The sequence below is a fragment of the Symphalangus syndactylus genome, chromosome X, assembly GCF_028878055.3.
Source record: "Symphalangus syndactylus isolate Jambi chromosome X, NHGRI_mSymSyn1-v2.1_pri, whole genome shotgun sequence".
In the NCBI taxonomy this organism is placed as follows: Eukaryota; Metazoa; Chordata; class Mammalia; order Primates; family Hylobatidae; genus Symphalangus; species Symphalangus syndactylus.
The window spans coordinates 78,077,207-78,103,166 of record NC_072447.2 but is presented as its reverse complement, the minus strand read 5'-3'; the positions used below and the strand labels follow the sequence as shown (position 1 = coordinate 78,103,166).

Here is a 25,960-nt window from a genome sequence, read left to right as displayed (position 1 = left end):
AGCATTAAAATTGTTAGTCAGCTCAGAGAAGGGTTTATTAGCCAGGCCTTCAAGAAGTTTTAGTTACTTACTCGTTCTTTTAACTGTATTACTTCTTTGTCTTTTTTCTGCTTCCACTGTCTAAACTTCTCAGCATCTTCTTTCATTTGACGCATTAACTGTACCCGCTGGTTTTTCATCATCTATAAAAACAAAAACCAGCAAAAGTATTAGTCATCTGCACTTTATTCTAGGCTGGTGCGGATGGACAGACTTACCATTAAGAAGAGAGAAAAGCCAGAACTAGGCTGGGAAAGCAGTCCCCAACAGATTCCCTGATTAGGCTTACAATACCCCTTGCTATGCTTGCACAGGGTTTCCAAATATAGACTATACAAGTGAACACTGAGAAGAAATTAAATAAAAATGTACCTACAAGCTAAATCCAGCCCTAAATTCGCTGTATACAAATGAAATTTCAAGGAAACATCTACTAAGCCTCCAGGACAAATCCACCTAGCAACCATTGTATTCTAAAGGTTTCAGTACAAGTAGCCTATAACCACCAATTTGTTGGTGCCACAAGTTGAACGTTCAATAACTGAGAATTTTCTCTAGGTGTCTGTCATCTTGTTAGTACTTTAGGAAATTATGCTGCGTGATCATGGAAGGTGATCAGGATATAACCCACTAAGTATGGAGATGTCTTTGTTCTTTGGTTTCAGAGACTCTAACATTAAATTTTGAATGTCAAAGCAAGGTTTTATTAAGCAGATCCTAGATGACCACTACCACAATGTTCTGCAAAAGGGACATTTGTGGAGATTCACACACTTGAAATGATTGCCCTGCCTGCTATTTTCTCACCTGAAAACACTTCTAGTATATTTCTAAATGGAATACCTATGTTTGTAAATTCCAATGGGGGTAAATGCAAGGATGAGAATTTATTACCCGTATCTCCTGGTTCAGTTTGGAGACAGTACGCTCTGTGGATTCCTTTAGTTTCAGAAGTTTGGACTGCTCATTCAGTTTCTTCTTCAGATCAGCGATTTGACCCTCCAGCTCCTGGAGGCGTTTGCGGCGGCGCTCACTCAACCTAAACACAGATGCTGTAGAAGTGAGGACTACCAGCAGCAAAGCCTGACTTCAAAAGACATAATACTAGACTCCCAGAGTTACAACACTGACAAATATAAAATAGGTGACTAGTCACATAGCCATCTTAAAAAAAGAATACCACCCAAACAACCAAACCTGTCTCAATAATAGGAGCTTAATACAAAGAGTAAGACAACTTTTAGTACACAGCAATGCAACTGCCTTAATATACGCCGCCCCTTTTGCATCAAAATGGTTCTTTGAAGGCATTTCACTTCACTTTAGCTATGAAGAATAATTCTGATGATTATTATACAAGTCTGACATAGAAAGTAAACATTCAGCATAACTTTTACAAACATGAGCTTTAGACTCAACTGAGAGATAAAATGGAGTCACTGAGTAAAAAGAAGGTAGGATAGCCCATACGGCAGAGGTCTGAAGGAGAGTAGGATGTTATGGTTATCTGCTTTGGTTTTATTCTTAACTGGTAAGAGATGGCTAGATTGATTTTTTAAATCACTAGCCTGGACATTAATTCCATTCACAAGCTAATTTACCATTAGTGCAGGAACAAAGAAACTGCTGTTATCTAGTAAGTGTGATAATCTTTCAAAAGCCAGCTCAGATGGTAACTTTTTACAAAGCCTTCCTTGATCATGGTAACCTGAATTGATATTTCTCGCCTCTGAACTCTTAACACAATTACTGCCTAAGAAATTTATTTGGCTACTAATCATGTGCTGTGTTATGACATTCTTTTACTGTCAACTTCAGATGCTATTTAAAATTGCAATTATTTAACCATTTTTTGTGTTTAGGTTTTCTCTTCATAATTAGGTTTAAATCTTTAGGGGCAGTAAATGGGACTTCTACTTCTCTATTTCTTGCAAAGCTCCTCACACATAGTAGGGACTTGAAATAACATTTATTAACTTTATTCTTACTTGGCTTGGTTGGCATCCTTCTTTGCTGTCTGAAGTTCAAGAACCAATTCTTCCTTTTCCTTTTGCAGATTGATGACTTCTAATTCTAGCTCTTTTATGTTATCCTAGAAAGGTTATAGGTCAAAGACAAAGAAGACATTACATGGCACAAGAAGAAAAATCACTTCAGCATTCCATGTCTCAAGGAACTATGCATTAAATTTTACCACTTCAATTGCACGCTGAAAACATTTATTCTTGATTTGATGGAGATTAAAATTATGTAGTAGGAAATGTTTGGAATCTGAGGGTCTGGGTTTTAATCTTGACTGCCACACTTACTATATAAGTATCTTTAAGGAAAGTCACTTCATCTTTTAGTTTTGGTTTCTGTTCAGAAAAGAGTTTATATATGTGTGTGTGTGTGTGTGTGTATGTATATGTGTATATATATAACTAATATGTATATAACTAGTTTTATATATATATATATATATATATATATATATGTTGCCCAGGTTGGTCTTGAACTCCTGGGCTCAAGTGATCCTCCTGCCTCTGCCTCCCAAAGTGCTAGGATTACAGATGTGAGCCACCACACCTGGCTCTTCATTTGCTTATTTTCTTTCTTTTTTTCTTTTCTTTTTCCTCCCTCCCTCCTTCCTTTCTTCCTTCTTCCTTTCCTTTCTCTCCCTCCCCCTTCTCCCCCTCCTTCTCTGTCTGTCTCTCTCTTTCTTTCTTTTGAGACAGCTCACTCTCACCTAGGCTGGAGTACAGAGGCATGATCATGGTTCACTGCAGCCTTTATCTCCAGGGCTCAAGTGATCCTCCCACCTTAGCCTCCTGAGTAGCAAGGACTACAAGAGTCTGACACCAACTTGGCTAATTTTTGTATTTTTTTGTAGTGATGGGGTTTCGCCATGTTGCCCAGGCTGGTCTTAAACTCCTGGGCTCAAGCGATCCTCCCACTTTGGCCTCCTTAAAGTGCTAGGATTATAGGCATGAACCATGGCACCCAGCCCCATAAATCTTAACTGTGAGTATGACTATATGCTGAGTCCTGTGAGTCCTCCTAGTGAATCATTCGATTTAGGGGAACTCTTGGGGACTCTCAAAGGTTTCCCTGTCTATGTCAATAATTAATAATAACACCTACCTCACAGGGTTGTTGGGAAGATCAAATAAGATAAAAAGGTAGACACTTTGTAAACTGTAAAGACTGCACAAATATTCTTATATTCAGAACTTTCAAACTTATCTACTCAATAACAACTGCAGTTCTGCATGCATTTAGGAAACGAAGTCTAGAAACTGAAGTTTGACAGTGGAAAACTCAAATTCCATCCTATTCTCATAACCAAAAAAGATTGGAGAAAACTGACTGGATGAGTAGTTGGCAGCCAAGAAGATTATATGCACGCCCTAGACCAGTATTAGACTGACACAAAGAAGCAGAGGCAGATCAGGTGGGGCTATATCAGAGAAGCTTTCTAAATGCTTTCTAAATAGGCTAGAGCTGTTTTCCAAGCAATGTACTCAGTCATTTCAGTATAACCAATGAAAATCAATCTTTATAGTTATATTGCTTTTTTTTTTTTTGAGACAGAGTCTTGCTCTGTCACATAGGCTGGAGTGCAGTGGTGTGATCTCGGCTTACTGCAACCTCTGTCTCCTGGGTTCAAAAGATTCTCGTGCCCCAGTCTCCCAAGTAGCTGAGATTACAGGCACCCGCCACCACACTTGGCTAATTTTTGTATTTTTAGTACAGACAGGGTTTCACCATGTTGGCCAGGCTGGTCTCGAACTCCTGAGCTTAAGTGATCCACCTCCCTTGGCCTCCCAAAGTATTGGGATTATAGGCGTGAGCCACCACGCCCAACCTACCCTGCATATTTAAAACCACTAATAACTTGGGTGTGTATGTATGTATGTGTATATTCATATATTCTTTATTTGATATATTCTATATTTATTCTATATATATAGAATATATGATATATTCTATATTTATTCTATATATATAGAATATATGATATATTCTATATTTATTCTATATATATAGAATATATGATATATTCTATATTTATTCTATATATATAGAATATATGATATATTCTATATTTATTCTATATATATAGAATATATGATATATTCTATATTTATTCTATATATATAGAATATATGATATATTCTATATTTATTCTATATATATAGAATATATGATATATTCTATATTTATTCTATATATATAGAATATATATGAAATATATGATACATTCTATATTTATTCTATATATATAGAATATATATGATTTATTCTATATTACATATATTCTATATTTATCTATACTTACAGAAAAATATATTCTATATTTTTACTTATAGAAGTAACATATATTTATATAAAAAATAGATAATACTTATAAAGGTCAAGTCTCCTTGACTGCCTCACCCCTGCCAAAATTCCAGTCCCCCTACAGAAGTAAGCACTGTTATCAGCTTGATGCATACCTTCCATTTCTTCTAGACATTTACATATTCAAATATTACATATCTAGACATTTACAGTCATATGTCACTTAATAACAGGAATACATTCTGAGAAACGCATTGTTAAGCAATTTCATCATTGTGTGAACATGATAGTGTGCACTTATACAAATCTATATAGTATAGCCTACTATACACCCAGGCTATATGGTATAGCCTATTGTTCCTAGGCTATAAAACTGTATATCATGTGACTGTACTGAATACTGTGGGCGATTATAACATAATGGTATTTTGTATCTAAACATAAAGGTACAGTAAAAATACAGTATTATAATCTTATGGGACTATCACTGTATCCATAGTCTGTCATTGACTGAAATGTCATTATTTGGTGCATGATTATATATTAAACAAATGTATTATATATTACATATCACATAATATCCATTACTAGAATATATCATTTATGTAAGTATATAGTATATACACACACACACGTGTGTATTTATTTATATCAGCATATATAGATCTGCCTCATTTTTTTGCCATAATTAAATATTCTGCTACATGCCTTCTGTGCACATGTGCAAGGTTTTACTAGGGTAGAGAGAAGTGGGAATTACAGAGTCATGAGGATATACATTTTCATTTTTTATAGATACTGCCAAATTGTCATCCAAAGCGGCTATTCCACTCTTGCCAGCTATGTATGAGAGTACTTTGCTTGCACCCTTGTCAACATTTGATATTGCTACACCTAAAAACTGTTACCAATACAATAGATGAAAAATAGTTTCTAGGGGGTGGAGCCAAGATGGCTGAATAGGAACAGCTCCAGTCTACAGCTCCCAGAGTGAGCGACGCAGAAGACAAATGATTTCTGCATTTCCAACTGAGGTACCAGGTTTGTCTCACTGGGGATTGTCAGACAGTGGGTGCAGGACAGTGGGTGCGGCACACCAAGGGTGAGCCAAAGCAGGGCGAGGCATCGCCTCACCTGGGAAGCGCAAGGGGTCAGGGAATTCCCTTTCCCAGCCAAGGAAAGGGGTGACAGACAGCACCTGGAAAATCGAGTCACAGCCACCCTAATACTGCGCTTTTCCAACGGTCTTAGCAAATGGCACACCAGGAGACTGTATCCCGCGCCTGGCTTGGAGGGTCCTATGCCCATGGAGCTTTGCTCATTGCTAGCACAGCAATCTGAGATCAAACTGCAAGGCAGCAACAAGGCTCGGGGAGGGGCGCCCACCATTGCCTAGGCTTGAGTAGGTAAACAAACAGGCTGGGAAGCTCGAACTAGGTGGAGCCCACCACAGCTCAAGGAGGCCTGCCTGCCTCTGTAGACTCCACCTCTGGGGGCAGGGCATAGCCAAATAAAAGGCAGCAGAAACCTCTGCAGACTTAAATGTCCCTGTCTGACAGATTTGAAGAGAGTGGTGGTTCTCCCAGCACACAGCTGGAGATCTGAGAACGGACAGACTGCCTCCTAAAGTTGGTCCCTGACCCCCGAGTAGCCTAACTGGGAGGCACCCCCCAGTAGGGGCAGACTGACACCTCACACGGCCAGGTACTCCTCTGAGACAAAACTTTCAGAGGAACGATCAGGCAGCAACATTTGCTGTTCACCAATACCCACTGTTCTGCAGCCTCCGCTGCTGATACCCAGGCAAACAGGGTCTGGAGTCGACCTCTGGCAAACTCTAACATACGTGCAGCTGAGGGTCCTGACTGTTAGAAGGAAAACTAACAAACAGAAAGGACATCCACACCAAAACCCCATCTGTTTGTCACCATCATCAAAGACCAAAGGTAGATAAAACCACAAAGGTGGGGAAAAAACAGAGCAGAAAAACTGAAAATTCTAAAAATCAGAGCGCTTCTCCTCCTCCAGAGGAATGCAGCTCCTCACCAGCAATGGAACAGAGGTAGACTGAGAATGACTTTGACGAGTTGAGAGAAGAAGGCTTCAGATGATCAAACTCTCTGAGCTAAAGGAGGAAGTTCGAACCTATGACAAAGAAGTTAAAAACCTTGAAAAAAGATTAGACAAATGGCTAACTAGAACAACCAATGCAGAGAAGTCCTTAAAGGACCTGATGGAGCTGAAAACCACGGCACGAGAACCACGTGATGAATGCACAAGCCTTAGAGCTGATTCGATCAACTGGAAGAAAGGGTATCAGTGATGGAAGATCAAATGAATGAAATGAAGCAAGAAGAGAAGTTTAGAGAAAAAAGAATAAAAAGAAACAAACAAAGCCTCCAAGAAATATGGGACTATGTGAAAAGACCAAATCTATGTCTGATTGGTGTACCTGAAAGTGACAGGGAGAATGGAACCAAGTTGGAAAACACTCTGCAGGATATTATCCAGGAGAACTTCCCCAATCTAGCAAGGGAGGCCAGCATTTGGATTCAGGAAATACAGAGAACACCACAAAGATACTACTCGAGAAGAGCAACTCCAAGACACATAATTGTCAGATTCACCAAAGTTGAAATGAAGGAAAAAATGTTAAGGGCAGCCAGAGAGAAAGGTCGGGTTACCCACAAAGGGAAGCCCAACAGACTAAGAGCGGATCTCTCGGCAGAAACTCTACAAGCCAGAAGAGAGTGGGAGCCAATATTCAACATTTTTAAAGAAAATAATTTTCTTTTTTTTTTTTGAGGCGGAGTCTCCGTCTCGCTCTCGCCCAGGCTGGAGCGCAGTGGCATGATCTCGGCTCACTGCAAGCTCCGCCTCCTGGGTTCACACCATTCTCCTGCCTCAGCCTCCCAAGCAGCTGGGACTACAGGCGCCTGCTACCATGTCCGGCTAACTTTTTTTGTATTTTTAGTAGAGATGGGGTTTCATCAAGTTAGCCAGGATGCTCTCAATCTCCTGACCTGGTGATCCGTCCACCTTGGCCTCCCAAAGTGCTGGGATTACAGGCTTGAGCCACCGCGCCTGGCCAAGAAAAGAATTTTCAACCTGAATTTCATATCGAGCGAAACTAAGCTTCATAACTGAAGGAGAAATAAAATCCTTTACAGACAAGCAAATGCTGAGAGAATTTGTCACCACCAGGCCTGCCCTAAAAGAGCTCCTGAAAGAAGCACTAAACATGGAAAGGAACAACCGGTACAAGCCACTGCAAAAACATGCCAAATTGTAAAGACCATCAAGGCTAGGAAGAAACTGCATCAACTAACGAGCAAAATAACCAGCTAACATCATAATGACAGAATCAAATTCACACATAACAATATTAACCTTAAATGTTAATGCGCTAAGTGCTCCAGTTAAAAGATACAGACTGACAAATTGGATAGAGTCAAGACCCATCAGTGTGCTGTATTCAGGAAACCTATCTCACGTCAGAGACACACATAGACTCAAAATAAAGGGATAGAGGAAGATCTACCAAGCAAATGGAAAACAAAAAAAGGCAGGGGTTGCAATCCTAGTCTCTGATAAAACAGACTTTAAACCAACAAAGATCAGAAGAGCCAAAGAAGGCCATTAAATAATGCTAAAGGGATCAATTCAACAAGAAGAGCTAACTATCCTAAATGTATATGCACCCAATACAGGAGCATCCAGATTCATAAAGCAAGTCCTTAGAGACCTACAGAGACTTAGACTCCCACACAATAATAATGGGAGACTTTAACACCCCACTGTCAACATTAGACAGATCAACGAGACAGAAAGTTAAAAAGGATATCCAGGAATTGAACTCAGCTCTGCACCAAGCAGACCTAATAGACATCTACGGAACTCTCCACCCCAAATCAGCAGAATATACATTCTTTTCAGCACCACACCACACCTATCCAAAATTGACCACATAGTTGGAAGTAAAGCACTCCTCAGCAAATGGAAAAGAACAGAAATTATAACAAACTGTCTCTCAGACCACAGTGCAATCAAACTAGAACTCAGGATTAAGAAACTCACTCAAAACCGCTCAACTACATGGAAACTGAACAACCTGCTCCTGAATGACTGATTACTGGGTACATAATGAAATGAAGGGAGAAATAAAGATGTTCTTTGAAACCAACGAGAACAAAGACACAACATACCAGAATCTCTGGGACACGTTCAAAGCAGTGTGTAGAGGGAAATTTAGAGCACTAAATGCCCACAAGAGAAAGCAGGAGAGATCTAAAATTGGCACCGTAACATCACAATTAAAAGAACTAGAGAAGCAAGAGCAAACACATTCAAAAGCTAGCAGAAGGCAAGAAATAACTAAGATCAGAGCAGAAATGAAGGAAATAGAGACACAAAAAACCCTTCAAAAATCAATGAATCCAGGAGTTGGTTTTTTGAAAAGATCAACAAAATTGATAGACTGCTAGCAAGACTAATAAAGAAGAAAAGAGAGAAGAATCAAATAGATGCAATATAAAATGATAAAGGGGATATCACCACCGATCCCACAGAAATACAAACTACCATCAGAGAATACTATAAACACCTCTACGCAAATAAACTAGAAAATCTAGAAGAAATGGATAAATTCCTCGACACATACACCCTTCCAAGACTAAACCAGGAAGAAGTTGAATCTCTGAATAGACCAATAACAGGCTCTGAAATTGAGGCAATAATTAATAGCTTACCAACCAAAAAAAGTCCAGGACCAGATGGATTCACAGCTGAATTCTACCAGAGGTACAAGGAGGAGCTGGTACAATTCCTTCTGAAACTATTCCCATCAATAGAAAAAGAGGGAATCCCCCCTAACTCATTTTATGAGGCCAGCATCATCCTGATACCAAAGCCTGGCAGAGACACAACAAAAAAAGAGAATTTCAGACCAATATCCCTGATGAACATCAATGCAAAAATCCTCAATAAAATACTGGCAAACTGAATCCAGCAGCATATCAAAAAGCTTATCCACCATGATCAAGTGGGCTTCATCCCTGGATGCAAGGCTGGTTCAACATATGCAAATCAATAAATGTAATCCAGCATATAAACAGAACCAATGACAAAAACCACATGATTATCTCAATGGATGCAGAAAAGGCCTTTGACAAAATTCAACAGCCCTTCATGCTAAAAACTCTCAATAAATTAGGTATTGATGGGACGTATCTCAAAATAATAAGAGCTATCTATGACAAACCCATAGCCAATATCATACTGAATGTGCAAAAACTGGAAGCATTCCCTTTGAAAACTGGCACAAGACAGGGATGCCCTCTCTCACCACTCCTATTCAACATAGTGTTGGATGTTCTGGCCAGTGCAATCAGGCAGGAGAAGGAAATAAAGGGTATTCAATTAGGAAAAGAGGAAGTCAAATTGTCCCTGTTTGCAGATGACATGATTGTATATCTAGAAAACCCCATTGTCTCAGCCCAAAATCTCCTTAAGCTGATCAGCAACTTCAGCAAAGTCTCAGGATACAAAATCAATGTGCAAAAATCACAAGCATTCTTATACACCAACAACAGACAAACAGAGAGCCAAATCATGAGTGAACTCCCATTCACAATTGCTTCAAAGAGAATAAAATACCTAGGAATCCAACTTACAAGGGATGTGAAGGACCTCTTCAAGGAGAACTACAAACCACTGCTCAATGAAATAAAAGAGGATACAAACAAATGGAAGAACATTCCATGCTTATGGGTAGGAAGAATCAATATCATGAAAATGGTCATACTGCCCAAGGTAATTTATAGATTCAATGCCATCCCCATCAAGCTACCAATGACTTTCTTCACAGAATTGGAAAAAAGCTACTTTAAAGTTCATGTGGAACCAAAAAAGAACCCACATTGCCAAGTCAATCCTAAGCCAAAAGAACAAAGCTGGAGGCACCATGCTACCTGACTTTAAACTATACTACAAGGCTACAGTAACCAAAACAGCATGCTGCTGGTACCAAAACAGAGATATAGACCAACGGAACAGAACAGAGCCCTCAGAAATAATGCCACACATGTACAACTATCTGATCTTTGACAAACCTGACAAAAACAAGAAATGGGGAAAGGAGTCCCTATTTAATAAATGGTGCTGGGAAAACTGGCTAGCCATATGTAGAAAGCTGAAACTGGATCCCTTCCTTACACCTCATACAAAAATTAATTCAAGATGGATTAAAGACTTACATGTTAGACTTAAAACCATAAAAACCCTAGAAGAAAACTTAGGCAATACCATTCAGGACATAGGCATGGGCAAGGACTTCATGTCTAAACACCAAAAGCAATGGCAACAAAAGCCAAAATTGACAAATGGGATCTAATTAAACTAAAGAGCTTCTGCACAGCAAAAGAAATTACCATCAGAGTGAACAGGCAACCTACAAAATGGGAGAAAATTTTTGCCATCTACTCATCTGACAAAGGGCTAATATCCAGAATCTACAATGAAGTCAAACAAATTTACAAGAAAAAAACAAACAACCCCATCAACAAGTGGGCAAAGGGTATGAACAGACAGTTCTCAAAAGAAGACATTTATGCAGCCAAAAGACACATGAGAAAATGCTCATTATCACTGGCCATCAGAGAAATGCAAATCAAAACCACAATGAGATATCATCTCACACCAGTTAGAATGGCGATCATTAAAAAGTCAGGAAACAACAGGTGCTGGAGAGGATGTGGAGAAATAGGAACACTTTTACACTGTTGGTGGGACTGTAAACTAGTTCAACCATTGTGGAAGTCAGTGTGGCGATTCCTCAGGGATCTTGAACTAGAAATACCATTTGACCCAGCCATCCCATTACTGGGTATATACCCAAAGGATTATAAATCATGTTGCCATAAATACACATGCACACGTATGTTTATTGCGGCACTATTCACGATAGCAAAGACTTGGAACCAACCCAAATGTCCAACAACGATAGACTGGATTAAGAAAATGTGGCACAGGCCGGGCACGGTGGCTCACGCTTGTAATCCCAGCACTTTGGGAGGCCGAGGCGGGTGGATCACGAGGTCAGGAGATCCAGACCACGGTGAAACCCCGTCTCTACTAAAAATACAAAAAAAAAATTAGCCGGGCGTGGTGGCGGGCGCCTGTAGTCCCAGCTACTTGGAGAGGCTGAGGCAGGATAATGGCGTGAACCCGGGAGGCGGAGCTTGCAGTGAGCCGAGATTGCGCCACTGCACTCCAGCCTGGGCGACAGAGCGAGACTCCGTCTCAAAAAAAAAAAAAAAAAGAGAATATGTGGCACATATATACCATGGAATACCATGCAGCCATAAAAAATGATGAGTTCATGTCCTTTGTAGGGACATGGATGAAACTGGAAACCATCATTCTCAGCAAACTATCGCAAGGACAAAAAACCAAACACCGCATGTTCTCACTCATAGGTGGGAATTGAACAATGAGAACACATGGACACAGTAAGGGGAACATCACACACTGGGGACTGTTGTGGGGTTGGGGGAGGGGGGAGGGATAGCATTATGAGATATACCTAATGTTAAATGACGAGTTAATGGGTGCAGCACACCAACATGGCACATGTATACATATGTAACAAACCTGCACGTTGTGCACATGTACCCTAAAACTTAAAGTATAATTAAAAAAAAAGAAAAATAGTTTCTATTCATTATATATACCACATTTAGTCCCTAATTGTCTTACCAACTCCAGAAGTGGGAATTATTTAAAAATTTGAGTCCTGGTTTACTACAACTCACGGTAATCTTTATTAATCAGAACCTATCCCTCTTCCTATTTTTCTATGGCAATTCTTTACAGGTGATAGGAAAAATACCATGCTACTCAGGAGGCTGAGGTGGGAGGATCACTTGAGCCCAGGAAGTCAAGCCTGTAGTGAGCTATGATCACGCCATTGCACTCCAGCCTGGGTGAGAGAGTGAGACTTTGTCTCTAAATAAATAAATAATTGAATTAAAAACTGCTTTTATTTCTTAGAGAAAAAAAAAGGTGGTGATTCACATGTGATTAAAACGTATTGATTACATTAAGAATTTATTTCAGGCCTTGTGCAGTGGCTCACGCCTGTAATGCCAGCACTTTGGGAGGCCGAGGCCGGCAGATAACCTAAGGTCAGGAGTTCAAGACCAGCCTGGCCAACATGGTGAAACCCTGTCTCTACTAAAAACACAAAAATTAGCCAGGCATGGTGGCACAGGCCTGTAATCCCAGCTACTCGGGAGGCTGAGGCAGGAGAATCGCTTGAACTCAAGAGGTGGAGGTTGTAGTGTGCAGAGATTGCGCCACTACACTCCAGCCTGGGTGACAGAGCAAGACTCCGTCTCAAAAAAAATTTATTTCTTCTTAACTTAATCAAGCATATTTGATGCCATGGGGAAAAGGACTAGATGCCATGGGGAAAAAGACTAGATCTCTTACTATAGCTATAGCTCCTTACTAGCACCCCTTTGTAGAGTTAGGAATACAATGGGCGGGGGGCACCCAGCGCTGGTCCTCCCAAGATGGCGATATGCATCCCGGTGATCACCAAGGAGAATTACCCTCTCTACATCTGCAGCATTCCCATGGAGAACGAGCTGAAGTGCCAGTACATGGTGCACACATCTCTGGATGTGGTGGATGAGAAGATCTCCTCAATGGGGAAGGCCCTGGTCAACCAGAGAGAGCTCTACCTGGGCCTGCTCTACCCCACAGAGGACTACAAGGTCTTGCCTGATAAGTCACTAGAAACTCTCGACCAGTCCCTTTGGACAAATCACTTGAGACCATGGAGTTCAAAGACGTTCCAAGAGCAGTAATGTAGCTTGTCCACGGTGACATTTGCCAGTAGCCGCTATTTTACAAAACAACATGGCCTCTACAGAGGAGGTCCGCCTTATTCATGAAGTCTCTAGTTTTGCAGTTAACTTTCTGGACCAGGCATTGATTCATAAAGAGGTTGAGGCATCCCAGGTGCACACAGAGACTCAGAGTCTGAATGGCTCGGCTCCCGGAGCCTGAATTGGGTAAGGCTTAGCTGCCTGCCCTTTGCTTCTCCAGTAAACACCAGTCACCCCAATGAAGTATCTAGGCATGCACCCAGTATGGTCACTGCAGGACCAGCCCAGCCTGGGCACTTTCTGTGATTCAAGGTTGCCAGGCTTCTCCAAAGTGAGGGCACACAGAGGGCCCTCAGCTGACAGGTTCTTTACCTGCTGTCCCGGCAGTCCTTGTGTTACAAGTGCATTCCCTAACCAGCTATGCAGACAGGGCTACGCTACCATCTCCAAGGTGAAGTTTTTCATGGTGGTGAATTCCTCCAACACAGCTCTTCAAGACAATGAAATTCACAGGATGTTCTGGAAGCTGCATAACTCCTACATAGATGTGATGTGCAACCCCTTCTGTAACACGGGGACAATATCCAGTCCAGGGACTTTGATAACATGGTGATGTATATAATGATACAGGTCTGCTGAGTGAGAACTCTGCCACCAGACATTGCAGACAGAAGCTTCAGCATGTGACTGTTGTTGGGATGTCTGCCTCTTCCTGAATGTGATGCCCATGGCATTTGGGGCAAGGCCCCATGCATGCCGCACCTCAAATAAAGCTCTTGTGAGATGAGATTTGGCTTTTTCCTTTTGTGTTAGCAGAGGATTTAACTAAGGAGAGTTCAGCTACAGTCCTTTAGTGGTGTGGGCAGAGGTTAGCGACCAGACACAGCAGGAAGTCTGCCCCCAATAGGCTCGAAGTGGGGCAGGCAGGGGTGCTTGGAGCTGAGAGCTCTGGAGCCCATGGGACCTGTGACCACGTGGGCTGCCTCTGCTGCTCCCTCTGCCCTTGCTGTGGCTGCCCATTGGCTGAACGGGCGGGCTGGTCCATAGGGGTTAGCCTCCTGAGCCCAGATCCAGCCTAGGATCTAGGGGCAAATGGGGAGCCCTTCCCACGTGCACATTCCCATGGGGGAGGGCCCTCCTCTTTCTGGACTCGGCCTCCATTCTTAGCATGTGGTCCAACATCTGGACACAGCCCAGGCCTTAGAAGGAGCCCTTGTGAAATTTGGAAAGCCTCAGGGCAGCCTGCTTCTGAAACCCTAGAGTGGCAGACTCAAGGCGCCCTTTCCTGCCTGTTGGTGCAGAGTAGGTTAGGATCCAGCTGCTGCTCTCCAGATCCCTGGGCAGGCTGCTCTGGGAGCACATGGCTAGGAAGAGCCAATTGGATCTGTCCTTTCTGCCCAGAAGCCCTGCAGCCAAAGTCCAGATAATGACCAGGCCTGAGGTGTCAACCAGGACTGAGGTGAGGGTTCAGGCGGCCCAGGCCTGCCTCCCCAATGTTGCTTGTTGACATGGCTGGGTGACGACTGCCCAGGGCAGTGGCAGAGGCCACAAGGACCACACACCCGGCTGAGCCCTCAGCACATTCCTCGCTCCATGTGTAGTCAGTACCAGCAGGGTTGAGCAACCAAGGCTCGGCCTGCTGAGGAGCCCCCTTCCCTCTCCAGCCCATTCTCCCACCCCCCAGCATTTGTCTAGGACTAGAGAGTTTCTCAAGGACCTTCCAGGACCCCAGAATCCCCTGGGAGCAGGTAAGGCTGTTAACGTGGGTTAGTCAGGGGCAGGGCACAGGGAGGTGAGCTTTTTCTCTACACGTCTTTGGATTTTCATGTCTTCCAATAAGTGCAGTGTTAATTTTATAAATTACAGAAGAAAAAGAAATTAACTAGGAGTGTGTGTGTGAAAACCGTGTGCCCCAGGCCTCCCCTGCCCCAGGGTGAATTGGAAGCCCTGGAGTGGGCTGAGGCATGCCAGGCAGCTGATTCGGGTGCACGTGGGCCACAAGCCACCCTCACAGGGTTAAATATTTAACAAGAGCCTCATATTTGTTAAGACAAGGCAGGACCCCAGCCCAAGCACCTCTCCCCTGCAGCCAGGCATGAAACCTTTGGCTTTTAGTAGGGATCACCCCTGCCTAAGTCCTGGTTGTGGTGGGGACTGCAAATTGTTAACCCAGCATCTATTCTCCTTCCTCCCTACTAACAGAATCCCAGTGCTTCTGCCCAATTCTGACAAGCGGGCAGACAAACCCATGTTCTACCCTCCCTCACAACCCAGGGTGGGCAGTTGTAGCATACAAGTGGATGGTGTCGGGAGAGACTTGCAGGAAAGACCCTGTAAAGGGAGCTCAGCTGACATGTGCAGTACCCTTCACCTTTGCCTTCTTCCTGCCTGGAATGTGGATGTGATGGCTGGTGCTCAGAGAGCTGTCTTGAGAGCATGAGGACAAGATTCACACCCTAAGGCCAAGGAAGCAGAAAGCAGGAAGGATCCTGGGCCTTTGCTGCTGTACATGCCCCAGACTACTTATGTTCAGCATTTTTTTTTTAATGTGAGAAAATAAATATACCCCTCTCTGGTTAAAGAAAAAAAGAAAGAAGTAAAGAAATACAATGGGGGAACACATATCCCCATGTTTCTAGGCAAGAGTACAAGAAAGGAGGAATCACTTCTCAGCCTTACCAGTAATCCTTTGTTTATCCTGGAAAAGCCAAAATACATTTGACCTCAAAGAGGCTGCATTGTATGTCCTATTAACATGGACAATTGAGCTACATATTTAACTTACTCCCTCCTGAAATCCCATGAAAATGAACAAAAAAGGAAGTATAAATCAACAAGAATGAAGAGAGACAAGGAAAGCAGTTGAGAGATATCAACAAACTTTTGGAAGAAGAAAACAGCTGGATAGGCAGGAACTGACATCTAGAGTGGAAAAAGCTAAAATATAACTCCTACAGGACAAACATTAAAAAGAAGCATGCCAATATGTACCACAGAGCCACAGAGTAGAGCAGAGGCTTCCTTTCTGGAAAGGCCGAACCTAACAGGCTGGACACAGCTAATAGCAGGGATGCAGTACCATACTGCTGACAGGGATTAAATAAAAGTCTGTCTATGATTGGAGAGACTTCAACTGCCTTATTTTCTCTGGGTTACTAGAATGATGGCATACAACCACTAGGCCCACACAACTCTAGGCAAAAGAATAAAAGATTTCTTTATTGGAAATTGACTAGCCTAAGAGAAATCCATGCACATACAACTTGCTATTGGCTTTTAGTGCCTCCCTCTTAAATATGAATGGATAGCCATGGCTCACTAGAAACTGTAGGAAAGTAACTTACCTGAAAGACAGACCAAAACAAACACAGTAGAGAAAGGAAATCTGGAGGAAACAAAGGCAAGGCAGGGAGAAGAAAACCTTGATAAAATTTAATTCCTATTCTTAGAGATGGACTATGCATCCACACAAAAAGAATAAAAGGCTATAAGAAGGAACAATTACAGGATCAAAAGGAGACCTTGGAAATTAATAGCCAAATGAAATAATTCACTAAGAATGAAGGGAAATCTCTCAGAGTGGAATAAAAAGACAAAGAAATAGAAAATAGGAAGAAAGAGATCAGAAAAGCAGAAACTAAATCTAAGAGATCCAACATCTGACTAAGAGAAGTGCAAGAAAGAGAAAACAGAGAAAATGTAGAGATAGCATTATCAAAGAAATGATAGGAAAAAAACTGCCCAGAAAGGAGTACAAATTTCTAGATTGAAAGGACCAGTCAAGCACAATAAATGAGAAAAGAAGGCTGGGTGTGGTGGTACATACCTGTAATCCCAGCACTTTAGGATTGGGAGGCTGGGAGGATCACTAAAGACCAGGAGTTTGAGACCAGCCTCAGCAACATAGTGAGACCCCATCTCTACAAAAAATAAAAAATTAGCCAGGAATGGTGGCACATGCCTGTAGTCCCAGCAACTTGGGATGCTGAGGCAGGAGGACCACCTGAGCCCAGGAAGTTGAGGCTGCAGTGAGCTGTGATGGCACCACTGCACGCCACCCTGGGTAACAGAGCAAGACCCTGTCTCTATAAAAACAACAATAATAACAACAACAAAAAAAAACAGGAAACCATACCAAGATCCAACATTGTGAAATTAAGTAACACCTGGGGACAATGAAAAGATCTTGAAAGTTTCCAAAGTAAAAAAAATAGGTCTATAACAAATAATCCAAAATTATAATAGACTTCTCAACAGCAATACTGGAAATAGAAGACAACAGAGCAAGGCCTTCAAAATAATGAAGAAAACATTTCTATAGAATTGTAAACCCAGCCAAACTAACAAGTATAAGAATTTTTAAAAAGCAATTTTCAGACATGCAAAGCTTTAAAGTATTTCCCTTTCATGTATGCATTCTCAGAAAGCTATTGGGGTTTTACTCCACCAAAGCAAAGGGTATACTAAAGAGGAGGAAGACATGAAATCCATGTCAACACAGAGATGAGAAATAAGTGAAGCAAATCCCCAGGATGATGGTCCCAAACTGGTGGCTGGGCAACAGCCCTAGAGAAAGCAAACCAGGACAGAAAATTCCAGAACGGTTGTTTTCAGGAAAGAAATGGATTGATAAATTATCTGGTATGTCTGACCACAATGAAGAGTTTTATAGTTTTTTTTTCTTTTTTTTTTTGAGACGGAGTCTTGCTTTGTCACCCAGGCTGGAGTGCAGTGGTGCAATCTGGGCTCACTGCAAGCTCCGCCTCCCGGGTTCATGCCATTCTCCTGCCTCAGCCTCCCGACTAGCTGGGACTACAGGTGCCCACCACCATGCTCGGCTAATTTTTTGTATTTTTAGTAGAGACAGGGTTTCACTGTGTTAGCCAGGATGGTCTCTATCTCCCGACCTCGTGATCCGCCCGCCTCGGCCTCCCAAAGTGCTGGGATGAGTTTTATAGTTTTGTCAAGAAGTTTGGAGATAAAAATTATTGACAGGCATATAGAAAACTAAGTAACTGGAAAAAATGAGATTATTATCTCTAGCAAATACAAAGAGCTATACAAGAAAGGAAATGCAATCATACTATATGGCTCAATTTTAAACATATTTACATAATCAGAAAAATTTAAACACTAAATATTCATTTAAACAAAAAGGGTGATATAACCATTTTGAAAGAAGAAGGTGAGGCAGTGTGCACAGGTGGTGGGATAAGAGAGCTACATTCTTGTCTTCCATTGTGGGAGGTCAACAGATATTTATCTAAAAAATATAATTATACTGCCAATTCTTATCTAGAAATATGGAGGTAAATGTCAGAATAGGAATAGAGGACTGCTTTGATTTTTCTAAGTATTATAGTATTTGACTTTAAAAAATGATATATATGCATTTGTTTGACATAGATAAAAATTAAGTTTTTTTGTTTGTTTGTTTGTTTGAGACAGGGTCTCACTCTGTCACCCAGGCTAGAGTGCAGTGGTGCAATCTCAGCTCACTGCAATCTCCACCTCCCAGGTTCAAGTGATTCTCCCACCTCAGCCTCCCAAGTAGCTGGGATTAAAGGCATGCAGCTAATTTTTGTATTTTTAGTAGAGACAGGGTTTCACCATGTTGGCCAGGCTGGTCTCGAACTTCTGGCCTCAAGTGATCCACCTGCCTTGGCCTCCCAAAGTGCTAGGATTACAGGTGTGAGCACCATGCCCAGCCAAAGTTTTTTTTTTTGTTGGGATGGTCTCACTCTGTCACTCAGGCTGGATTGCAGTGGTGTGATCTTAGCACACTGCAGCCTCCACCTCCCTGTGCTCAGGTGATCCTCCTACCTCAGCCTCCCAAGTAGCTGGGACTACAGGATCACACCACCAGGCCCGGCTAATTTTTGTATTTTTTATGGAGACAGGGTTTTGCCATGTTGCCCAGGCTGGTCTCAAACTCCTGGGCTCAAGTGATCTGCCCACTGCAGCCTCCCAAAGTGCTGGCATTACAAAAAACTAAATTTTTTAAAAGTTAAAAAAGACCATGAAAACAAAAGGGAAAAAACCCTCTATTGGCAACTCAGTTATTATTTTGGAAGCAACCTCTAACCTAGGGGGAAAAAGTGGTGAAAATTAATTAGCAGAAACACTTTTTTTGTCTTTACTCTGAAAATGTATGAGAGCTGGCAATTTAAAAAAGCATGAGTACTTGTAGGGTCCTGCAGCCCCATCCATTCTCTACTGGGCCCTGGTATCCTGCTCCTCTTCCAGCTCTGCCACTGAACTCTGTGCCTTAGTTTACTTCTCTGCACTGGGGGCTCACCCCAACATCATTCCCAGCAGTTTCCCAGGTGATGTTGGTACCCCTAAGGCTGGGCTTTGCCAGCTGTGACCCAGCTCCTTAGTACTGCCCAGGGGGCACCAGGTTGCTGAGGATGTGACTGTGGGCACCATTCTAGGCCAGTGGTTCTCGTATTGCATTCCAACAGCAGGAATATCACCTGGGAACTTGACAGAAGTGCAAATTATTGGCCCCACCCAAGACCCACTGAATTAGAGCTTATGGAATGGGGCCCTGCAAGCTGGGGTTTTAAGGAGCCTTCCAGATGATTCTGACATGCATGAGAATCTGCCAACTACTGATCTAGGCCAGCCATTAGTGTAGCCTGGGGAGGGACTGGGGCTGTCTAGACCAAGAACAGGTAGAAAACACTAGCCTCATCTGAATTTCTGAGATTGGGAACCACCACCAACAAAAACCAACCTTACAGTCTCTCCTCTTGGAAGAGGAAGATAAGTTGGAGGGCCTGGAGAAAGCATACATTTTTTTCTTTCCTTGCTCCTGGCTTGGTTCCAGCTCTGCTCACCTCTCTCACTTGTCTTGGTTTTACAAAAGGCTGTCTAGATGATGCCAGCCAGGCAGGGGGTGGAAATCCTGGGGAGGCAGGAGGCAGAAGACCCTGACTGTTTACGCCTTGGGAACCTCACCATAGGCCAGATGGCCCCTCTTCAAATGGAAAGAATCCTAACTCCACAAGGAAAGAATCCTAAACCCCCCAGTTCCTCCTCCTCCCAATCCCAGGAAGACCTTGTAGACAGTGCCAAAAAACAGCTCCAACCCCCAGCAGATGGGAAGAGAGCCAGAAGCTGTCCTTCCTCCTCATCCTGGCCCCCCTTCCCAGCCCCCGCCAATACTGTGAACCCTCTTCCCATTCAGCCTGGTTTCCTGGTGAAGGTCCTGCAGTGGTGGGCCCTGGGAGACCCCCCGGAAAAGGCCCTCAGGAGGGAAGGGTCCAAGGGCATCCTTGGGCCAACTGTCCACCTCTCTTGTCCACTATCCTCTCCTCCCCACTTCTGTCTTCAAAAGGCTACTTCCCAGGATGGATCGGGTGCTAGGACAACTGCGGTCCAATCCAAAAGCTCTCCCTACCCCTGTGTCTTATTTCAGATGTGAGAACAACTGTACAGTGTAAACTTATAAAGTGTGTTTAATGGTTGTAGATTGGAAATAAAGTATGTCATATGAACAGTTGCCATGGGGGAAAAAGAAAGCATGGATACTAGAAGTATTCCTCAATATAAGCATATAATACCTTGGGAGTAGTAGGATATAGCTGGATGGGAAAACAACCCACTCTTGCCGCTACCACCCATCCTAATATCCCTTTGTCTGTAATTACAAACAGTGAGAAACACTGGTCTGCAAGGGAAAATAAGTCTGGAGCAAGGGCCATTTCTTGTGGGTAACCTGAAAGCCAAGGATTTGCCTTTAAGTAAAGACCTGATTATTAATTGGCAAAGGCCACTTTAGAATTACCATCAGAAAAAAGTTTAGCCATTTGTCAAGTCATGTGACATCCACTAGTCTCTTCATAATTCATACTATAACCCAGACTATTTACCAAAAGATGTGTTTTTCTCAGAATCCAAGCATAGTTATTAGAATATAATTTCTCTATTAAGTAGGGACCACATTTATTATAATGTTATCAAACTATTTATTAAATACCTGTGGCATAAGGTAAGGCATTAGATAGATTAAATGGAACAAAATTACAGGCTCCCTGTCCTGAACGTATCCTCTTTTTAAACCAACAGTACAACTCCCATTATACTATATATACATTTTGTTGTCTTTTCATCATCAAAAATGGTATGCTTGTTGTTTTCTTCCCATTCAGTTTAAGAGACTGTAGACATGAATAAATACTGCCCTAGGAAATAGTTTACCTGGTATTGGTACTGAATGGGCTGCAGTTGGCTGTCATTCTGAGTCATCTTCCTAGCCAGGGCCTCTTTCAGTGCAAGTGCTTTATTCAACTCAACCAGCTCCTTAGACATCTGCGCTTGACGGAGAGCATGCTGAGTGGTAAAAGCGTCAGAAGACCTGCTCGTCTCTGGACTGGTTTCTACTTGCTGGAAAAAAATCAGGATAATGATTTATAAGAGAAACAAGCAAATGGAGTTCCTTAGGCACTATTTCATCAAGTCTCACAGGCACTTCTCCATTAACAATATCTCTGTTCCTTTACAACGATGGCTCTGCATACATTTGTTTTAAGTATCTGAAATAAACTAAGCTAGCCTAGTTCCCTGCTCTCTCAAGCACCTTATTTCTTATATAATTTAATGGACTCTTTTAGTATCAACTAAGTTTCTTTGCTCTTTCCTTTATTGATCTGGATGGCATTTCTTACTTTTACCTCATTCCAAGGGGTTCTTACAGGAGAGAAGGTCCTGGAAACTGAGAAAAGGGTTCATTTGTTCTCACACAGCTGACCTCTAGTACCTGATCTAGTATTTTCCTTCTTTCAGAATGTGAAAACTACTGACAGATTCATTTTAGGGAGAAAAGCCTGTCTCAAGCAATCCATCATCCAGCCTTTCATTTTGTCTTTATAACCTTTAGTCAACATCTAATACATTTTATCTATCCTTGTGATCTTAGCACGTATTTTCCTTGGTTCTTTTAGCCCCTAATATCTCATCTATAGAAAAAATTCTCTTCCGTTTCTCCTCTAATGCTTTTTTGACTTTGCCATAAGTTGCTCAATTTTTCCTCTCCTCATTTTTAACTTGCTGGACGGTTGATGCAGAATACTAGCCTATAACAAGAAATCATTCAGCTGGGTTGCAAATATGGAACATTACATTCTTGAGAATTCCTGCCCCCCGTTACCAGTTATACTATTAGTGGTAGAACCTATCCAAGGTAGGGATTTTATGAAGCTGAGATTTACACTAAAGATTTCTGGATTTAACAGGCATTCTATGGAGGATGGTAACAATCACAGGTTCTCTTTTTCAGTTGAGTGATAAATTATAGGAAACGGCAGTTAGAGCTTCTGGTTCTACACAAAGGGGCCAATTACTTACGGCTTCTTGTTCCACCACAGTATCAATGGCTGCAGCCACGCAAGCAACAGTTTCATCCTGCAGTAACAAATGTTTTGGTTTAGGGAAAGAGTTTGAAGTAAAGCTCACTGGTGGATTTTATATTGGTTATTTAATTTTTCTCAAGTGTATACAGAGACTGTTTAAGATACTGGACCCATTTTATAGTCACAGAAACCCCAATAGCCACACGTTTCCATTTCCCATCTCTCAAGAGTCTTTCTTCTTCATAAAGGACAATTGTGTAGATTTTATAAAAAACAAGGTCATGTGGCAACTGACATATTTCTTGCACTTCTCCTGCCCTGCCAGAGACATTTGGGCCAGAGTGAAACATTTAGCCATTCCAAGAGGCCAAAGTTTAACCCATTTTATGGACTCTACCCTTTCTTTTTATGCATCTACCGCTAAGTATACCTCTATTAATGTACAAGCCTAGCCAGTTCTTATGGGGGCATACCATTCTACGAACAGACATATCAAATAATGGCAATGCATCAGAAAAGTAAATAGAATGAGGCCGGGCGCGGTGGCTCACGCTTGTAATCCCAGCACTTTGGGAGGCCGAGGCGGGCGGATCACGAGGTCAGGAGATCGAGACCACGGTGAAACCCCGTCTCTACTAAAAATACAAAAAAAAAAATTAGCCGGGCGTGGTGGCGGGCGCCTGTAGTCCCAGCTACTCGGAGAGGCTGAGGCAGGAGAATGGTGTGAACCCGGGAGGCGGAGCTTGCAGTGAGCCGAGATTGCGCCACTGCACTCCAGCCTGGGCGACAGAGCAAGACTCTGTCTCAAAAAAAAAAAAAAAAAAAAGAAAAGTAAATAGAATGGTTATTTTTTGTTTTTATAGTCAGTCAAGGTAGCAGGATCTTCCTCTATAAAGAAATAAATGCCTGGCCAGGCACGGTGGCTCACGCCTGTAATCCCAGTGCTTTGGGAAGCCAAGGCAGGCAGGTCACGAGGTCAGGAGTTCGAGACCAGCCTGGCCAACATGATGAAACCCCGTCTCTACTAAAAATACAAAAAAAATTAGCCGGGCGTGGTGGTGAGCACCTGTAATCACAGCTACTCTGGAGGCTAAGGCAGGAGAACTGCTTAAACCTGGGGGGCGGAGGTTGCAGTGAGCCAAGATTGCACCGCTGCACTCCAGCCTGGGAGACAGAGCAAGACTCCACCTTGAAGAAAAAACAAAAATCAAAAAACAAAAACAAAAAACCAGAAAGAAATAAATGGCTTAGATGGGTAATCCCAGAAAAATATGCTCTTGAAGTCAGATAAAGGTATTGCAGCCTCTGTCCCTCATGTAAATAAGAACTGATCATAAAGATATGGAATCAATCTAAGTGTGCATGTGGTGTGTGTATACCATACCACATTTTCTTTATCCAATCATCCATTGATACACCATGGACTACTACTGGAATAGTAGTAGTCACACCATGGAATACTACTCAACCATAAGAAGAATGGAATCATGTCTCTTACAGCAACGTGAATGAAACTAGAGGCCATTATCTTAAGTGAAATAACTCAGAAAGTCAAATACTGCATGTCCTTACTTATAAGTGGGAACTAAATAATGTGCACACATGGACATAGTGGAATAACAGACATTGGAGACTTGGAAGAGTGAAAGGGTTGGGGGATGGTGAGGGATGAGAAATTACTTATTGGGTACAAAGTACACTATTCAGGTGACAGCTACAGTAAAAATCCAGTCTTCAGTACTACCCAATATATCTATATAACAAAACTGCACTTGTACCCCCTAAATCTAAAAATAGAAAAAAAGAAAAAAGGGAAAAAAAGAACAGATCATATGGTGCTACTCCAGGTAACTAGGAGGAAAAGGGTAAGCACTAATTCTTTGGCAAATTATTTTTTGGGGCATTCAAACAACTGCCACCTAGAAGGGAAAACTAAAACTACTTAATAGGACTAATTTGTTTACAGGCTATCATATTAGCAAGCTCTGTTCTCACCACTGGAATTTAGGCTTTATTTGGTATTGTAAGATATGGATTACCACTTCTGTGTAAGTGATTCTTCAAGGCCCCAGGAAAAAAGAATTATTTCCAAGAAGTCATGTAGTTAAGGAGGTCATAGGTGAAAAAGTTATTAGCTCAACAGCTAAGAATTTAGGGTTAGCACATGGAGTCTCTATATCACCCTTATGAAACATTACATAGTTGTTGAAACTTAACTTTTAGTACCTTTAACGTGAGAAGTGAAGAGACCCCTGTGCCCTCGATGTTTTTTGAGACAGAGTCTCGCTCTGTCACTCAGACTGGAGTGCGGTGGTGCCATCTCAGCTCACTGCAACCTCCACCTCTCAGGCTCAAATGATCCTCCCACCTCAGCCTCCTGACTAGCTGGGACTACAAGTGTGCACCACCACACCCAGCTCATTTTAAAACTTTTTTGTAGACAGGGTCTCACTATGTCATGAAGGATGGTCTAATTTTATTTTATTTTTTTGTAGAGACAAAGTCTCACTGTGTTGCCTAGGCTGATCTCAAGCTCTTGGGCTCCAGGGTTCCACCTGCCTCGGTCTCTCAAAGAGTTGGGATTACAGGCGTAAGCCACTGCGCCTGGCCTGAAGAGATCCTTAGTAAGTGCTATTTATAAAGCATTTCCCTTATTCTGCCCAGAAACTCTCAACCAGTGAGGCTCAAAGAGAATTTAAAGGAAGCTTCAGTATTCCCACATCCTTTCTCATCATGATTTATAGTACTGGTGATTCTCCAAGTGCAGGGCATACTAAATCATTCTTAAAAAGGATTTTAAAAAATCTATAATGGTTACCCTTTCCTCCCTCCCATGTTTCAATCTTTAGTATAAGGACTAATCAGAGGCCTGTCCTAGATTATTAGGGCCTAAAACACTGGCCTTTGGAGACTTTCTCTAGTACCTTCCAGAGTTAGGATCAAAAGTAGATGGGTTAATCCTTGAAGAAGATATGTTGTTACTCTGGGTTTATCTTTGGCTTTTAGCCCAGTGAAATTTTACAATACTAAGGTTTAAGCTTAGGGCTATGGTGACATGTTCTGCATGAACATGGCAGAATTCTGCCTCTATAATCCTAAATGTAAATATATGACAATAAGATTTATTTCAGTCTCACAGCTCTCTTTCCCCCGATTCTAAGACTATAACCAAGAACCTCTTAAAAATAAAACGTGATTTCATAAAGGTGATGGTTAGGGGAACAAGGCCAGGGTACGTTGTGCTACATTAACCAGCAATATCTTCCAAGATGAAGTTTGTGTTTGTAGGCTGTACCATTACTGGGCGTGCAAAATGCTTTTTATGGAACTGGTCTTGGAGGAGGGGATATA

At 42.1% G+C, this 25,960-nt stretch overlaps 1 protein-coding gene and 1 pseudogene across 4 annotated transcripts in view; one reads left to right on the top strand and one right to left on the bottom strand.

Annotated features, from left to right (window-relative positions):
• The window catches only part of KIF4A (kinesin family member 4A), a 130,779-nt gene that overhangs the window by 47,545 nt on the left and 57,274 nt on the right, over window positions 1–25,960 (bottom strand). For all 4 annotated transcript variants that reach the window (XM_055266826.2, XM_063635127.1, XM_063635128.1 and 1 more), the window contains exons 14-18: window positions 22,605–22,661; window positions 21,459–21,644; window positions 2,028–2,131; window positions 934–1,078; window positions 72–182 (exon numbers count right to left, since the gene is read on the bottom strand). In XM_055266826.2, coding sequence (XP_055122801.1) covers window positions 72–182; window positions 934–1,078; window positions 2,028–2,131; window positions 21,459–21,644; window positions 22,605–22,661 — 603 coding nt within the window. The remainder of the gene's footprint in view (window positions 1–71; window positions 183–933; window positions 1,079–2,027; window positions 2,132–21,458; window positions 21,645–22,604; window positions 22,662–25,960) is intronic.
• LOC129475024 (trafficking protein particle complex subunit 2-like protein) lies at window positions 12,925–13,892 on the top strand (annotated as a pseudogene).